Here is a 13,363-nt window from a genome sequence, read left to right as displayed (position 1 = left end):
AAAGCTTAACTAAAATGAGAAATGGCTACTGAAGTCACTTTGATCAACCTCAGGCTCCCTTACATCTTTCTCTTCAACTTGTTATGTGCAAAATATCACCACAGTTTTAAGTTCCCACTTTGGTTACCAAGAGGACTAAGAAATAGTAAAAATGCAGCTCATGCTTTTTAGTTAAATTCTGTCAGTCTTTGAGGACTTCTGAGACTCCTGTGAGTTTATACAAGAAAAATAGTAATTCTTTTTAAGACTGGTACTCACTTTAAAGCCAAAGTAATAATACCCACCCCAAAAGAGTATACTTCTGAGTGCATGCTGTCTTACCTAAGAGAGGGATATGGTTGCCACAAAATCTTGCCACTGAGAAATTAAAAAAACTAATACATTCTTCACTCATATATATGCTGATTGTGAATTAAGAGAACATTTCCCAAGTTAGCAGAAGACCCAGCTGGGCTGCACTCTGCGTCTGCATTTTATCTTGTACAAAGGAGACCTGCTGCTTCACAGACAGCTGAGGTGTGCTGACAGCTTGCCTTGCAAGAGGCCCAGTGGGTGAGGGTCGCAATTTCTTTGAGACTAGTTGGCTGAAGTGTTTTGCCATGCAGCTAATAGTTCTGCTTGTTTGTTTCTGAAGAGATATGTTTTGTCTGTGTATGGCTTTGGCTATTGCTAGTACTTGGATTTTCCCTCAAGCACTAAAAACACATGTAACACAGGAATAGAAATGAAAATGTGATACCTAAAGCTCCAGTTGTGTTTTGCAGATTCAACAGCTTCCAGCTTGAAATATCTCCCTCCTGCTACAAAGATTATGTGGCAGTATATGATGGCTCAGATACCCATGCTCCTCTCCTCGGGAAATTCTGTGGCTCAGAACTGCCTCCCAGTATTAAGAGCTCCGGTAATAAGTTGTTCCTGGTGTTTAGCACTGACTTCTATGGAGCAGACAGGGGATGGAAAGCATCTTTCAGGCAGACCTTAGGTAAGCATATTATCAGACTCATAACCCCAAGAATTTGCTGGTAAGTAATTTCTTTTAGTGAGAAGCAGTTGTGATCTGCCTCACTAGGGGTGCTAGAAGTGGAAGAATGTTTCTGATTTTGTGAAAATTGAGTGAACTAAGCTAAACACTAGGCTTATGGGATCCCTGCATTCCAGTCTGGTTTTGAACTGATTCCTTTTATGCTTTGCTATTCTTTTCCTGCCTCTCTGAAGGCACAGGCATTTCTTGGGCGACTGAAGGCTTAGCAGCACCCAAAGGTCTGTCTTTTGGGGGAAATAATGCAATATCTGAGAATTCTCATTCTTCTGTAGTCAGAGGTTGGTGGTGCACTAAAGATGCCTCCTTTCAATCTATCCTCGGTTTCCATTTCCTTTCAGTTCACCTCACACCTTTTTAAGAACTAAAACGTTGAGGTAAGATTTTGGTTCCCCCCCAAGCACCATTGTTCTGATTTCTACTGATTTGCAGGATCATTCTGGTTAGCTGACCATAACATAAATGGGATCATAGTAAGAAGGCACTGGACATTAAATGTTTTGATGGCACAAGAGGAAGAGGCAAAGTTTGATTATTGCCTTAAAAAACAGCTTAAACTCAGTAGTCTTTTTAAGATCAAGGTGTAAAAGGAGTTTTTTATCTTCTTATAACCTCTGAATTGCTTCAGGGAAGGTAAGCAACAAATAATTATTACATGTAAATTGATTTCATGTCATCTCTACTAGTCCCCTGTGTAATTAACTCCATGGGTTTTGTGATCTAGAAAGAAGTAAATGTCCAGTTAGCAAAGCTGGCGCTCAGACAGATCAGAATGAAAGGCCTTTGTGGCAGAACAAACATAGTCTTCTGCTGAGTCATTGAATCCCCTCCCTGCCCCTAGCCAGTGACTTTCTCATTTGATACAGTCTGAGAAAGTATTTACAGATAAGGAAAATAACTGGTTCTACTTGGCCTTGCCAAGAAAAATATTCCCACAGAACCTCATGGTTATTACTATTATTAACTCTTCCTTTGCTTCACACTAAATAATTGCTACAAGTATCATTAAGACCCCTCTTGTGAACTGTATTCCAGGTAACATAATGTTGCTTCACATGTTGCTGTCTTTAAACCCGAGGTATCAGTTGTTATAGATCCCCTGCAGCCTGGGTTCATGTTTCCAGAGTGAGATCATCAGGAACTCCCCAAGCTTTTGCTCTTCCTGTTGGCATTTAGTCAACTTTTTTAGCCACTGACTTTAGATTTGTTTGTGCAACTTGCCAGATATTCTGTTTAAGCACACAACAGAACACAAGCCAAGCTCTTCACATCAGTATCATGCCTGATAATTTCCTAGAGTGAGGAGAAGCCTTTTATGAATAAACTTTGACATCTATTAGGCTATGTTTTGGAGGGACATTTCTGGAGGCTCCCAAGGAAATGTCCCAAGGAGGCTCCCAAGGAGGCTCCCAAGGATCATGATGTTGCAGGAGTTACTCAGGAGCAATGGAGTTGCAAGTTATAAAAGATGACCAAGCGGAGATGTGGGTTGTGTGACAAAGAGCCCATGGTGGTGAGATGCTTAATGGTAGGTCTTCTTTCTTCACTGTGGGAAGTAAGCCACAGGGACTAAACCACACAGCCATTAGCAAGGATCCTGGCAGTCCCATACTAGTACAAAATGGCCAAAAAGTAGAAAAGTATATTATAAGAGGAAAAAATGAGTCACATCCTATAAATGTTTCCAGTTTGGCTTGCCTAAAAAATGGAGCCAGGAAAATCTGTGACACATCTTCGTACTATGAAGTCTGAGATTGTGCTTCAAATGAAAGAGAATAAAACCATGAAGATCAAAAAGCCTGTTATTCTACATGGTGCTTTAGAGAAGCTCCCTTATGTCTTTCAAAAGATAAAACCCATGTGGTTTTGTAAGAGTACAAATGCAATCAGATGACAATTAATAATGATAAATCTCTTAAATGAGGAAGATGGTATCTGTAGAGAAACAAGAAGCCTCATTCTCTGTTGGATGACAATGAGCACATTATTCTCTAGTTACCCTAGGGAAGCACAACTGGATAACATAATTATTGGTCTCTGTTTCATGTTGTGAGTGACCCTGATTATGTATTGGAAAGAATGGAGCAGAAACAGTACATTGTTTCTGTTTGTAGTAAACTAAACTATTTCCTTTCCTCACAAGCTCTTCAAATTTCTTTCCTGATCAGACTTCTCTTAAGGGTACTGCCAAAATGCAGCGGCTTCCAGGCACTCAAAATGTTAAACCCTGACATTTCTGTAGAAAAATGTGCTCTGTTTTTATTAAAACAATTTGTTTGCATCACTGATCCTGCACCCACTAGAATATTCAAGGTCCCCCCACTAGTCAGAAAAAGGAGACTAACAGAAAGTATGAAATAGTGTTAATTTGAAGTACAGCAACATCTCACCTTTCTTGTGAAATGTCTTTTCTTTCCCCATACTACCCTGTACACTGTGCAATATAATGTTAAGTGCACATTTCACAAGCAGCACTCTGTCATAACCCACTCTGTGACATGGTGCATTTGAGGCAGTGGGACATGTGGTCCTTGTGGTGTGGATCAGAGGGTTTATCATTTCACTATTTCTGCTACTAAGTTTGGACACTTATCAGCCCCATTTTTGGAATCACTTGGAAATGCTCTCAGGCTGAGCTGGTGAGCTGGGCTGACTGGAAGATCTTAGCCTGCTCCAAGTGTTAGATTTATGGAAAGACAGACTCCTCTTAGTTACCACTGACCTTTTTTTTCTGCCTCTGTTTTCAGTCTGTAAAATGAGAATTATGCCTCCTTTCCACAGTGAGCATGTGCTCCTCTAGGCAATCAATAAAAGGATGAGAAGAGAGAAATCAATATCAGCTTAAGGCATTTGGTTACATGAGATGTCTCAGTGAAGGAAGGAAAGCTAAGATCTCTCCCCAAAGAATGAGGTCTGCGTGTAATGAGCTTGTGACTTGGCCAAAGATCTACTGATTATCTCTTGAGCTCTAAGGAGAGATCTGAGCTTTTCAGCTGACCCTGGCTGGCAGGGACAGAGCCTGCACATACCTCTGCCATCCCTGCTGTAATAGCACAAATAAGACTTTGGTGATAAATGGAGCTTCTGCCTATTCCCATTCAGTAGTGGGGTGACTCTCACCTCAATTTGTGATCACTCTGAGGCTTATGACACAAAGGCTAAGAAAACATATGGGTTTTTTTCTTGTTCTTAAAGAGTCAGCAATGCCTGTCAGGAGATGTAGCTGTGACCTTATTAACAGCAAATAATTTCTCCTTGAAAGCTCTCTGCTCGTGTGCATAGCTCCATTGTCTCAGTAATGAAAAAATACATCACATTCTAAACAATAGGAGAAGGATCGAGGGGTTTTCTGAAATACAGCTCAGCTCATTGAGGCTGTCTAAGGAAGCCACATGAATTTGCAAGAAGCAAAAAGTGTTGCACATGATTAGATAAGTAGGTTGAGTCAGAAAGCTCTTCCTGAGGTTAATTCACACAATACAGGTAAAACTGCAACAGAGTTGGGACAGCGGGAAAGGTGGGATGGAGGAGAGGAGGAAGCTTTTCTGCTTTTTCTCTACTGCCCTAAATTCTGCTTGACTTCAAGCTGTAGCCAGCTCTTTCCTCTCCCTTTTTTTTATACTATCTTTTGTGAGCATGCAGGAGAAATTCAAGTTTATGCTTTGTGACAGACAAGTATCATGCACTGGATTAATATCAATGTCATCCCTTGTTTGCACTACCTTGGGGCTTACGAGCTCAGGGGCCACAATTCCTCTGCACTAGGCAGAGGAATCTGCTGTCACAAAAAGATTATGATTTAAACATGAGACGAGGAAAACCAGATGGTTATAGACAGGCACGAAGAATAGGGTGGCAACAATGAGAAGACTAGTGTTGGCTCTAGGGCAGGAGAAATGTCTCCAAAACCTTTGGCAACCATTAGGCTGTTGGAATGTTAAATGAAACACTCCATCCTTTGCATTGTCCTAAATTTGCTCAGTTTTTCCCTTAAGGATCTCTCCATTCTTTTTATTGCAATGAGCATTTCTATGGAATGAATATTAATCATTTTGCATAAGGAAAATAATCACAAGCAAATAGACTTTAGAAAAAAAATAGTTGGAAATATAAATCTTTCCTGATATACCAGAAAAATGCATTAATAGGTAATTTAAATAAATAATCTAGTATATGTATAATAGAAATAGATTATAATCTATATGGGTTTTTTCCTGATCAGATGATCTGTAGCTTACTTGTTAAATCACCCAGAGGGATCTGCCTTCCTTTATTTTATCTTCTGTGTATTGAATTACTTACTTCCTGTTTGGAATACAATACACCAAGTGCTCTCACAAACACATTTATTGTTATCCTCTCCCCTAATGAAATTAAAGTTTACTTTTTAAAAAATTGGTCCAGTAGAATTTTCACAGCATTTTAATACTATTTTATATTGTCAACAACAACAAAAAAATTCTTAATTTAGTTCTACATGCTCTTCTGCCCTGCAGATTGAAACCATGGCTCACTCTACCTTCAGTTTCGAGGTGCAGATTTTTGGCAGTGTTCAGGATGCACAGTTGCTGCAGATTCTTTCTGGGTTGTTCAGAATTGCTGAAAAAAAATCTGAATGTGCAATATAAAGTGTAAAATATTGGTTTGGTTATTCTGCTGCATAAGTCAGGGTTAGGTGTCCTTTTGTGAGTAATTTCTAAATTCTCACACCATCAGCAGTAGTTCATTGCACTGATTTATGTAAATAAGGTTGGCACCTGCACTGACAACAGCAGTTATGGCCTGTGGGAAAGCTGCATCCTTCAAACTTTTCTTCCTCCAACAAAAAAAAAAAATCGTAGAAGAATGTGTCCTTGACTGTGGCATGTGAATGCTGTTGCATTTTCTCATGCAGCAGTGACTGGCAGAGATTTCACAGCCCACTAGGACTGATTTCCAGGGGTGTATGTTAAGGTATCCAACCTGAACTTGGAACCTGATGCTGCAGAGGGTTTAGCTGAGAAGCAAATTGTCTGAATCTCACAAGTCTTCTGGCAGAAATTTCTTTGGGCTTTTGGTTCACACAATTTTTGCCAAATATATTACACATCAGTATTACACATTTCATTACATTGTCATGGATGAACTATGATTAGTTTAATCTATTAAAATAATGAATAAATTGTGGCTAATAATATCTTTTCTTGATCTTATTATAGTCCATGAAAATAAAAACATCTGTGACAAGCTCAGAATATATGTTCCTAAGTCACAGTTCCTGGACTGTTTCTAAATGTATTTTGGGGCTCAAATATAAAAATACGCATCAGCTTGAAATCTGACTAAATTTAGAAAGCATTTGCAGTGTTGAAACAGATCTCTTTGGTATCTTGGAAAAGAATACAAGTGTTGAGCTAAGGGATAACCTACAAATGCCTCTCAGAAATGTCAGTCATTTAATTGCAGAGTCACAGAATGGTTCAGGTTGGAAGGGACCACATTGGGTCACATGGTCCAACCTCACTGCTCAGACAGAGTCATCTTAGAGCACATTGCACAGGATTGCATCCATATGGTTCTTGAATATCTCCAGTGAAGGATTTCTTCTTCCAAAGCAAAATAAATATAAGGGGGTCCTGCATGCTCAGATTGGACAGACAAGAGAGGCAGACATTCAAAAAAGATATTTCTGACTGATCTGAAAAAATTAGGTGAAAACTTATTTTCAGACACAGTGATTACATATCTTTGTAGTGACTAAATGGTTGGAAGCTGATGGGATATTCAGATTAATGGCACATCACACAACTGTGGGTAAACTCTCTAATGGCATGATTGTCTTAGCTTGACTGAAATCCATGACTTCTTCAGCTGAAAATCTGTCCTCTGGTGCATATGAAAAAGAGGCAAGGAGACAATTCTGATTCACATCACAAGAGACCTGCAAAGGCCTGGGCACTGTGATGCCAAATATGGACTCTGATGCAGTATTAGTAAGTGCTAGAATGAGGCAAGACTGCATATCTGCCTCTGGTCTCCCAGACAAGCATCTAGGAGATGGATAGGACAGTACATAGACTACAGTTATGCAGGCTTGGCACAGAGCATGTCTGGACCGTTATATTTGGTATCAGCCCAAAAAAACTTAAGAGTATGAACTTCATCTGACTGAATTTGCAAAATCCTGCTAAAGCAGGATACTGGGGCTTTGCAGTCCTAAATGTCACTGCTGGTACCATTGCCAGGCCATCAAACCAGTCAGAAAACCTTTCTACCTAAAGGCTGGTCTATAGACTAAAAAGGGCCCTGTGCTTTCAGAGATCTCCTGAAATGTTTCAGGCTCTGTGGTCAGGACTGGCACTTCTGCCAGGGCTCTGCAGCCACACAAAGTTGGTGCAGCAATTACCAAACATGGGAACAACTCAGCTCAGCTTGCAAAGGTTTACCAACCTTCAGTATCAGCCTTGAGACAAAGTAGAACAGTACAGTTCCTCTCTCCAGCCCTGTCCTTCCGAGCCTTACTGTTTGAAGCCACGATCCAACCAATCTACAAGATAATTATTGCTGCCACAATTAATCCAGCCACTCCTCTGCACTGGAAATAAGACCCATCAGGAAAGAAGCATTAGTCTTGACCGAGTTAATCTTTGGGTATTCTGATCTTTAGTTCAGATCAGAGAGGAGTCTTGAGTTTCCAGGGATGCTTCTAGGTAAAACCAAATGAGATTCAAAATTCTGGGAGAGGATTTTCCTTACTGTTCAAGCGGAACTAGAACAGTTCTTTGAACTTTGCTGCCTTCTAGTAGCCATTTGGGGTGCTCACTTGTTAAGAAGGGAAGGGCAGCAAAATTACTTTGCTGTGTTTTGAAATTTCAGTGGTTTAGTTGATTTCAGACTATTCAGTAGGCTCCCTTACACTGCACCCATACCTGTATAAATGAACCTTACCCCTGGCTGTGCTTCAAAGGCAGGCAGCTTCAAAGATTTATCTTCTTCTTCATTTCATATCTAGAGGGTATAACTCTTAACAGAGAAACATGTGCTTGGTCTCTGCTGTAATTATTTTTATTTGCCATAAGGAACCTTCAATTCCTTCTTTTCTGAATGGTCCTTCAGCCTTTTAGTTTCATTAATGCTTCCCTCCAAAAGCAATTAGTGGTGACAGTGTGTGCCCTAGTTCTTCTGATAATTTGTGTTCTCTGGCAAGCTGTTTATGAGGAAGATAAGATTGCCATCTGATTTATGATGACCTTATGATTTTTATTTTAAATAAGAAACCAGAAACTGAAACAACACAGTCAGCCATATAGCTGGTCCATCTGCTGGCATACAAACTGTTCTATAAGGTACATTTCTCATTATTTTAATCAAGTTTAGCTTTTAATATCTAAGAGTCTGTTCTACAAATTAACAGACTTCTCAGGCCCAGATTTTTCCTAAATTTTAGCTACATTTTTTTTCTGGCTGTGTTAGCCAGTGGTGAATATCTCTCCATTAAAGGCGGCTACTCTTCGGCCTTCTATTCAGAAGTGGTGCTGATTTTTAAAACAATATGTTGTGTCCTGGCTAAAATGCAGAGCAGTACTGTTTCTCTTAGCACAAGTTCCCTTCTGTTAAGCAGTTGGTTCTTCATTTACTTGTGGGTGTTCCCTTGATCTGTACAGCTTCACTATTGTGTAACTTCTAGTGGTTGCAATCAGATGTAACATTGATCAGTACTGAAAAGCACCAAGATGGATAGATTTTTCAACAAGGGCTGCTCTTTATTTGCCCTGATGGCAGGCTACTTGATATCTGGTCAGCTTTCAGTCTAGATGTATTTATAATGTACTGTCCTGTAAGCATCTGACTCTACCGCAGCTAAGCAGTGTAGGCACTGTGAAAGCTAATGATGAAACCTCATCTTTATTAACTATAAATCACACTTTTAGTAATTTATCTGCCCTTAGAAGCTATTACTGGCTATACTATACTAGCTAGAATTAATTTTCTGATAATGTGAATTTGGCCTGCTTCTCTCTCTGTCAGGTCCATTTCATATGCTGTACACACACAGCTTACCCACACCTGTATTTTTTGTCATCTGAGCTGTCTTTCACTGCACAGCTAGCAGTGAAGTTCACCATTGCAAAGGTCCATTTGATATTCAAAGAAAGTACAATCCAGTAGCACTGAGAGCCTTCCTGTTGTGTGGCTCTGTGGCAATTCCCTGACTCCTGTTGCCGTGGTCTGACTGGCATCTCTGCAATTCTAACTTTAAAAAAGGTGAAGGGGAGCTTTGTAAGTGCCTGACCCATATATCAGTCTGGACTCAATATTGCAGGGCTGGATAGCTAGATTATGATCTATGACTGACATTTATATGCTTAATGTTATGTTTAGTTGACGATGTTCAAAATGCTGAGCAGGAAATGGCTCCAACAAGATTGTTTCAGGGAGACTGAATAAATCATGCAGAAGGGTGAACAAAGAAAAAAATACAGTGAAACTGCACTCTTAGGGCTCAGGCACCCTCCTGTCTGACATTTTCCTCCTTCCTAGACTATTTGTAAGAAAGTGATTTATTGCTCACATTTCCCCTGCTGTTGTTCTCGCCTTCTGCAGTGGCATTGGAATGAACACTCACACTTTTCCTAGTTTCCAACTTCATTAACTGCCTGAAAAACTGGACAATAATCTACTAATTCCTGGCTTTTTCACTTGGTAATAAGTCTCTTCTGATCATTTTTAGCTATAGCAAAAGCAGAAATCACGTGTTATTAAGATTTTGGGGTTAAGCAAACTTCTTTGCAGGGTGGGGTTTTTCCGGCTTTGGTTAGTAGAGCAGGATGACATTTAGCCTTAGTCACTCTGGTTTAACCATTACAGTCTCCAAGACAGGGCTCTCTCCAGCACTGGGTTACTGATGCAATCCTGATCCTTGGATGCTGATTTTTCCCCAGAGTGATCTTTTGTAATACTGTAGTTCAAGTAAGGCACAGTTTTATATGTCTGGAAATGTAACAACATGTCAAGGTTAAGTCACTGAATGTGCCAGACAAGCATATTTTACATATGCAGATGAAATTCTGAAACTCCGCTCATGTTGCTCAGCCACAGCTGTAGCTTCGTTCATTATGGAATGCTCGTAAATGGATTTGCTGTGGGAGACAACAGGCTGCTTGCAGTTACTGCCTCGCTCTGTGAAGTTTGCAAAAACTATCGGACCCAAAACCAAGTGTATAAACCACATTTTATTTGAATTCCTGAGTTAAATAAGTGGTCAAGAGACCCCATAGAGACTGGGGAAGGAAGTAAATAAATTGATCACATTTACTAGCCCAGTCCTGCCCGTAGAAATCAAACTTAAAAAAAAAAAAAAAAAAAGCCCTTCAGTAGTCTGTATTTTTTCTTGTTTGTAATTCGATGCAATAAAGAGGTTCTGATCTCCTAATAACTGCTTTTCTCCAAAGTTAAGTTCTTTCAATGTTACTGACATTATAGGGCTTGAATTTTCACAGCACATAAGTCCAGAACTTAGCCCGATCTGTGGGATTCAAATGAGAAGCAGCCTGTGTTTCAGAGGGCTTGTAAGTTCCCACCAAGCAAAATGCTTCCAGAAGTCCCTTTTAGCTAGATTCATGAATATGAGTCTGAGTCCCAGCGTCAGGTTGCCAAATTCAATCCCCCTAGGACGCCATTGTATTGCCAAAATAAGAAAATACCACATTTTCAAAGCCAACAACCCAGTGCCCCCTACTGACCAAATATTCTCACCGGCTGGCAAGAATCCCTTCCAAAGGCCTTCGGACCACTGCTCTTTTGTTTCGTTTCTGTCCTTTGTCTTCTTACAGTCCCTTTTAAAAAACCTCTTGCTACATTTTCAAAATAGATACTGTTTTTAATCTTAACAGAAGACATGAGCCTTTCTTAATTCACTCCATGAAATCTAATTGTGATTCATATCTCTCTGTGTTGAAAGTCTTTTCATCACTGAGATAGTCCTTGCAAGACAGGACAGTAAAAAGGACTGTAGCATAGAAAAAAAAAAAAGCTGCTGGCTTGACATTAAAGAGTTGAAGATTAAATAAATGCCAGTAATGGCTTTTAAAAAGCTTCTCTGTCTTCAACAGGACCTCAGAATGGCTGTGGTGGTTACTTGACAGCTTCAGCTTATACCTTTGGCCCCCCAGTCTCCAATGTGACCAGAAGATATGAGAAAAATCTGGACTGTGTGTGGACCATAAGTGCACCTGTAAACAAACTGATCAACCTCACCTTCACTTCATTTGCACTTGAAGCACGGACTGCTCGGATTTGCCGATATGATTATGTCAAAGTAAGACATCTGTGTATTTTAAAAAGAAAATATCAGTGGGATACAATCCATTATCTTCTCCACGAGGCTAACTTAATTAATAGAAAATGGTCTTAAGAAGAAATTAAATTGCTTAACGTAATTATTTTTTTTCATTGGGTTGGATTACTACTCCAGATGTCATTCTGCCTTTTTGGAAACCAATAAGAGTTTTAACATTGTTATGGGGACAGCTTCTTAGGCTACCCATATAAATCGATATTTATTTCACAGAAAACAAAACTCAAATACTTTTAAAGTAAACTTGCAGATTCATTATCATACAGTTGAAAGATCTTGAATTCATAAAATTTTGGATACACAAGTCTTGGTGCTCACTGCTCACCCGTGGAAGCTATTTTCTTGGAGATGAGCATACAAAATGTCAGATAGCAGAATGCTGCTAAATAATTTCCACCAAGGAGTGTTACAGATTCTGTTGAACATTAGACATTCTCAATGAAACTAGGAATTCATTATACATTTTGATGAATAAAATCAACCTTCCCACTGAAAAGCACTTTGAGTTCACATATAATAAAGAAATCAGAATGCCAAATTAAAATATAATAGTGTTTTTGATAGATTTGCTGAGACAGAACCAGAATGTTCCATAATGAGATTTACTGTCCAACAGAATTAGTTAATATGGCAGTGAATAATTATGGTCATCAAGAACATCCTGTTAAAGCACAAGAGCACGTACTGCACTTTCAAGTAAAAGAAAAAGAAGGGGTCATACAATTTTATTTCTCTTTATTTGTTTGTTGTGCCTAAACTATTAGTGGCTTACATACTCTTCTTCTTTCAGCTTTACGATGGAGATAATGAAAATGACAATTTAGTTGGCACATTCTGTGGATCTACAGTGCCAGCTCCTTTTCTCTCTACCCGTAATTCCTTGACTGTGAAATTTGTCACAGACAATTCTGTGGAAAGGGAGGGTTTCAATGCTACCTACGTCACAGTGGATCGTACGTATTCATATATATGTATGCATATATATTGTTGTGATTCTTTTGTGGATATTTATATTTAAATAGTAATTCATCAAAATTTGTCATAGATATAAGGCTCAGGAAAGGGCAAAAATAGTCCATAGCACAGCATCTGTAAGCAGCTCTGCTAGACCCCAGTGCAATTCTCCTTGGTCTTGACTGATTGTAAGGTGACTGTCAGTCTGGAGTGCAAAACAGGAATGCTCGCAGATTGTTAACAAATAGGCAACAAATATTTATTTGAGTTTTATGACATACATTGGCAACATTAGCATGTGTTTTACTTTCTTTCTCCTTCTAGAGACTCAGATGTAAATATAAAAGTATACCAACCAGTGTAGTTTTCCTCACAAAATATTTTTTCCCAGTTTAAAAAGTTTTCACTCTGATGCATTTGTTACTGCTCTATGCAGGCCTGTGTGGAGGAATATATAATGCAACTTCTACATCCCTGACTGCAACATCTCCTAACTTTCCGAATGAGTATCCACCATTTACTCTCTGTACTTGGGTCATTGATGCCCCTCCGCAACAGCAAGTCAGGGTAGAGGTAGAGGCCTTCCACCTCCATTCCAGCCAGGACTGCTCTCAGAACTACCTAGAGCTCCAGGACTCACCAACAGTAAGAAATTTACAGGTGATACCATTCCACATTCACATTCAGCTCTCATCCCTCCTTGGAAAGAGAGGAAGGAGAAACCCAGCATTTGGTAATAGATTGATTGATGATACTGTGTGAGAAGCACATCCAAAGCGTTACACACTGTGCCCCAGCTAAGGTGGGTTAACTGGTACACAGACCTCATGGAAGCACACTGTGCACAGATTGAATTAGACCTGGGTAAGTGTTACACAGTTTTTCCCACTTGCACCAAGTAACAGTTCTGCCAAACTTAACACCCAGAAAATACTGCCCGACAGTGAGTTTCCATAAACTAATTTTACTTCCTTCCATGCAAGAACCGTAGTAAAAATGAATACTGATGCCAAGAAGAGTGTTTGTGAAAAACA

The 13,363-nt window shown here is 39.5% G+C and overlaps 1 protein-coding gene across 2 annotated transcripts in view; it reads left to right on the top strand.

Moving 5' to 3' along the window:
* CUBN (cubilin) overlaps nucleotides 1-13,363 on the top strand; it is a 143,353-nt gene that overhangs the window by 125,278 nt on the left and 4,712 nt on the right. For both annotated transcript variants that reach the window (XM_064634368.1, XM_064634362.1), the window contains exons 59-62: nucleotides 765-982; nucleotides 11,131-11,336; nucleotides 12,166-12,328; nucleotides 12,766-12,974. In XM_064634368.1, the coding sequence (XP_064490438.1) occupies nucleotides 765-982; nucleotides 11,131-11,336; nucleotides 12,166-12,328; nucleotides 12,766-12,974 (796 nt within the window). The remainder of the gene's footprint in view (nucleotides 1-764; nucleotides 983-11,130; nucleotides 11,337-12,165; nucleotides 12,329-12,765; nucleotides 12,975-13,363) is intronic.

The sequence above is a fragment of the Pseudopipra pipra genome, chromosome 1 (genome assembly GCF_036250125.1).
Source record: "Pseudopipra pipra isolate bDixPip1 chromosome 1, bDixPip1.hap1, whole genome shotgun sequence".
NCBI classification, from domain to species: Eukaryota; Metazoa; Chordata; class Aves; order Passeriformes; family Pipridae; genus Pseudopipra; species Pseudopipra pipra.
This window is presented reverse-complemented; position numbering and strand designations above follow the sequence as displayed.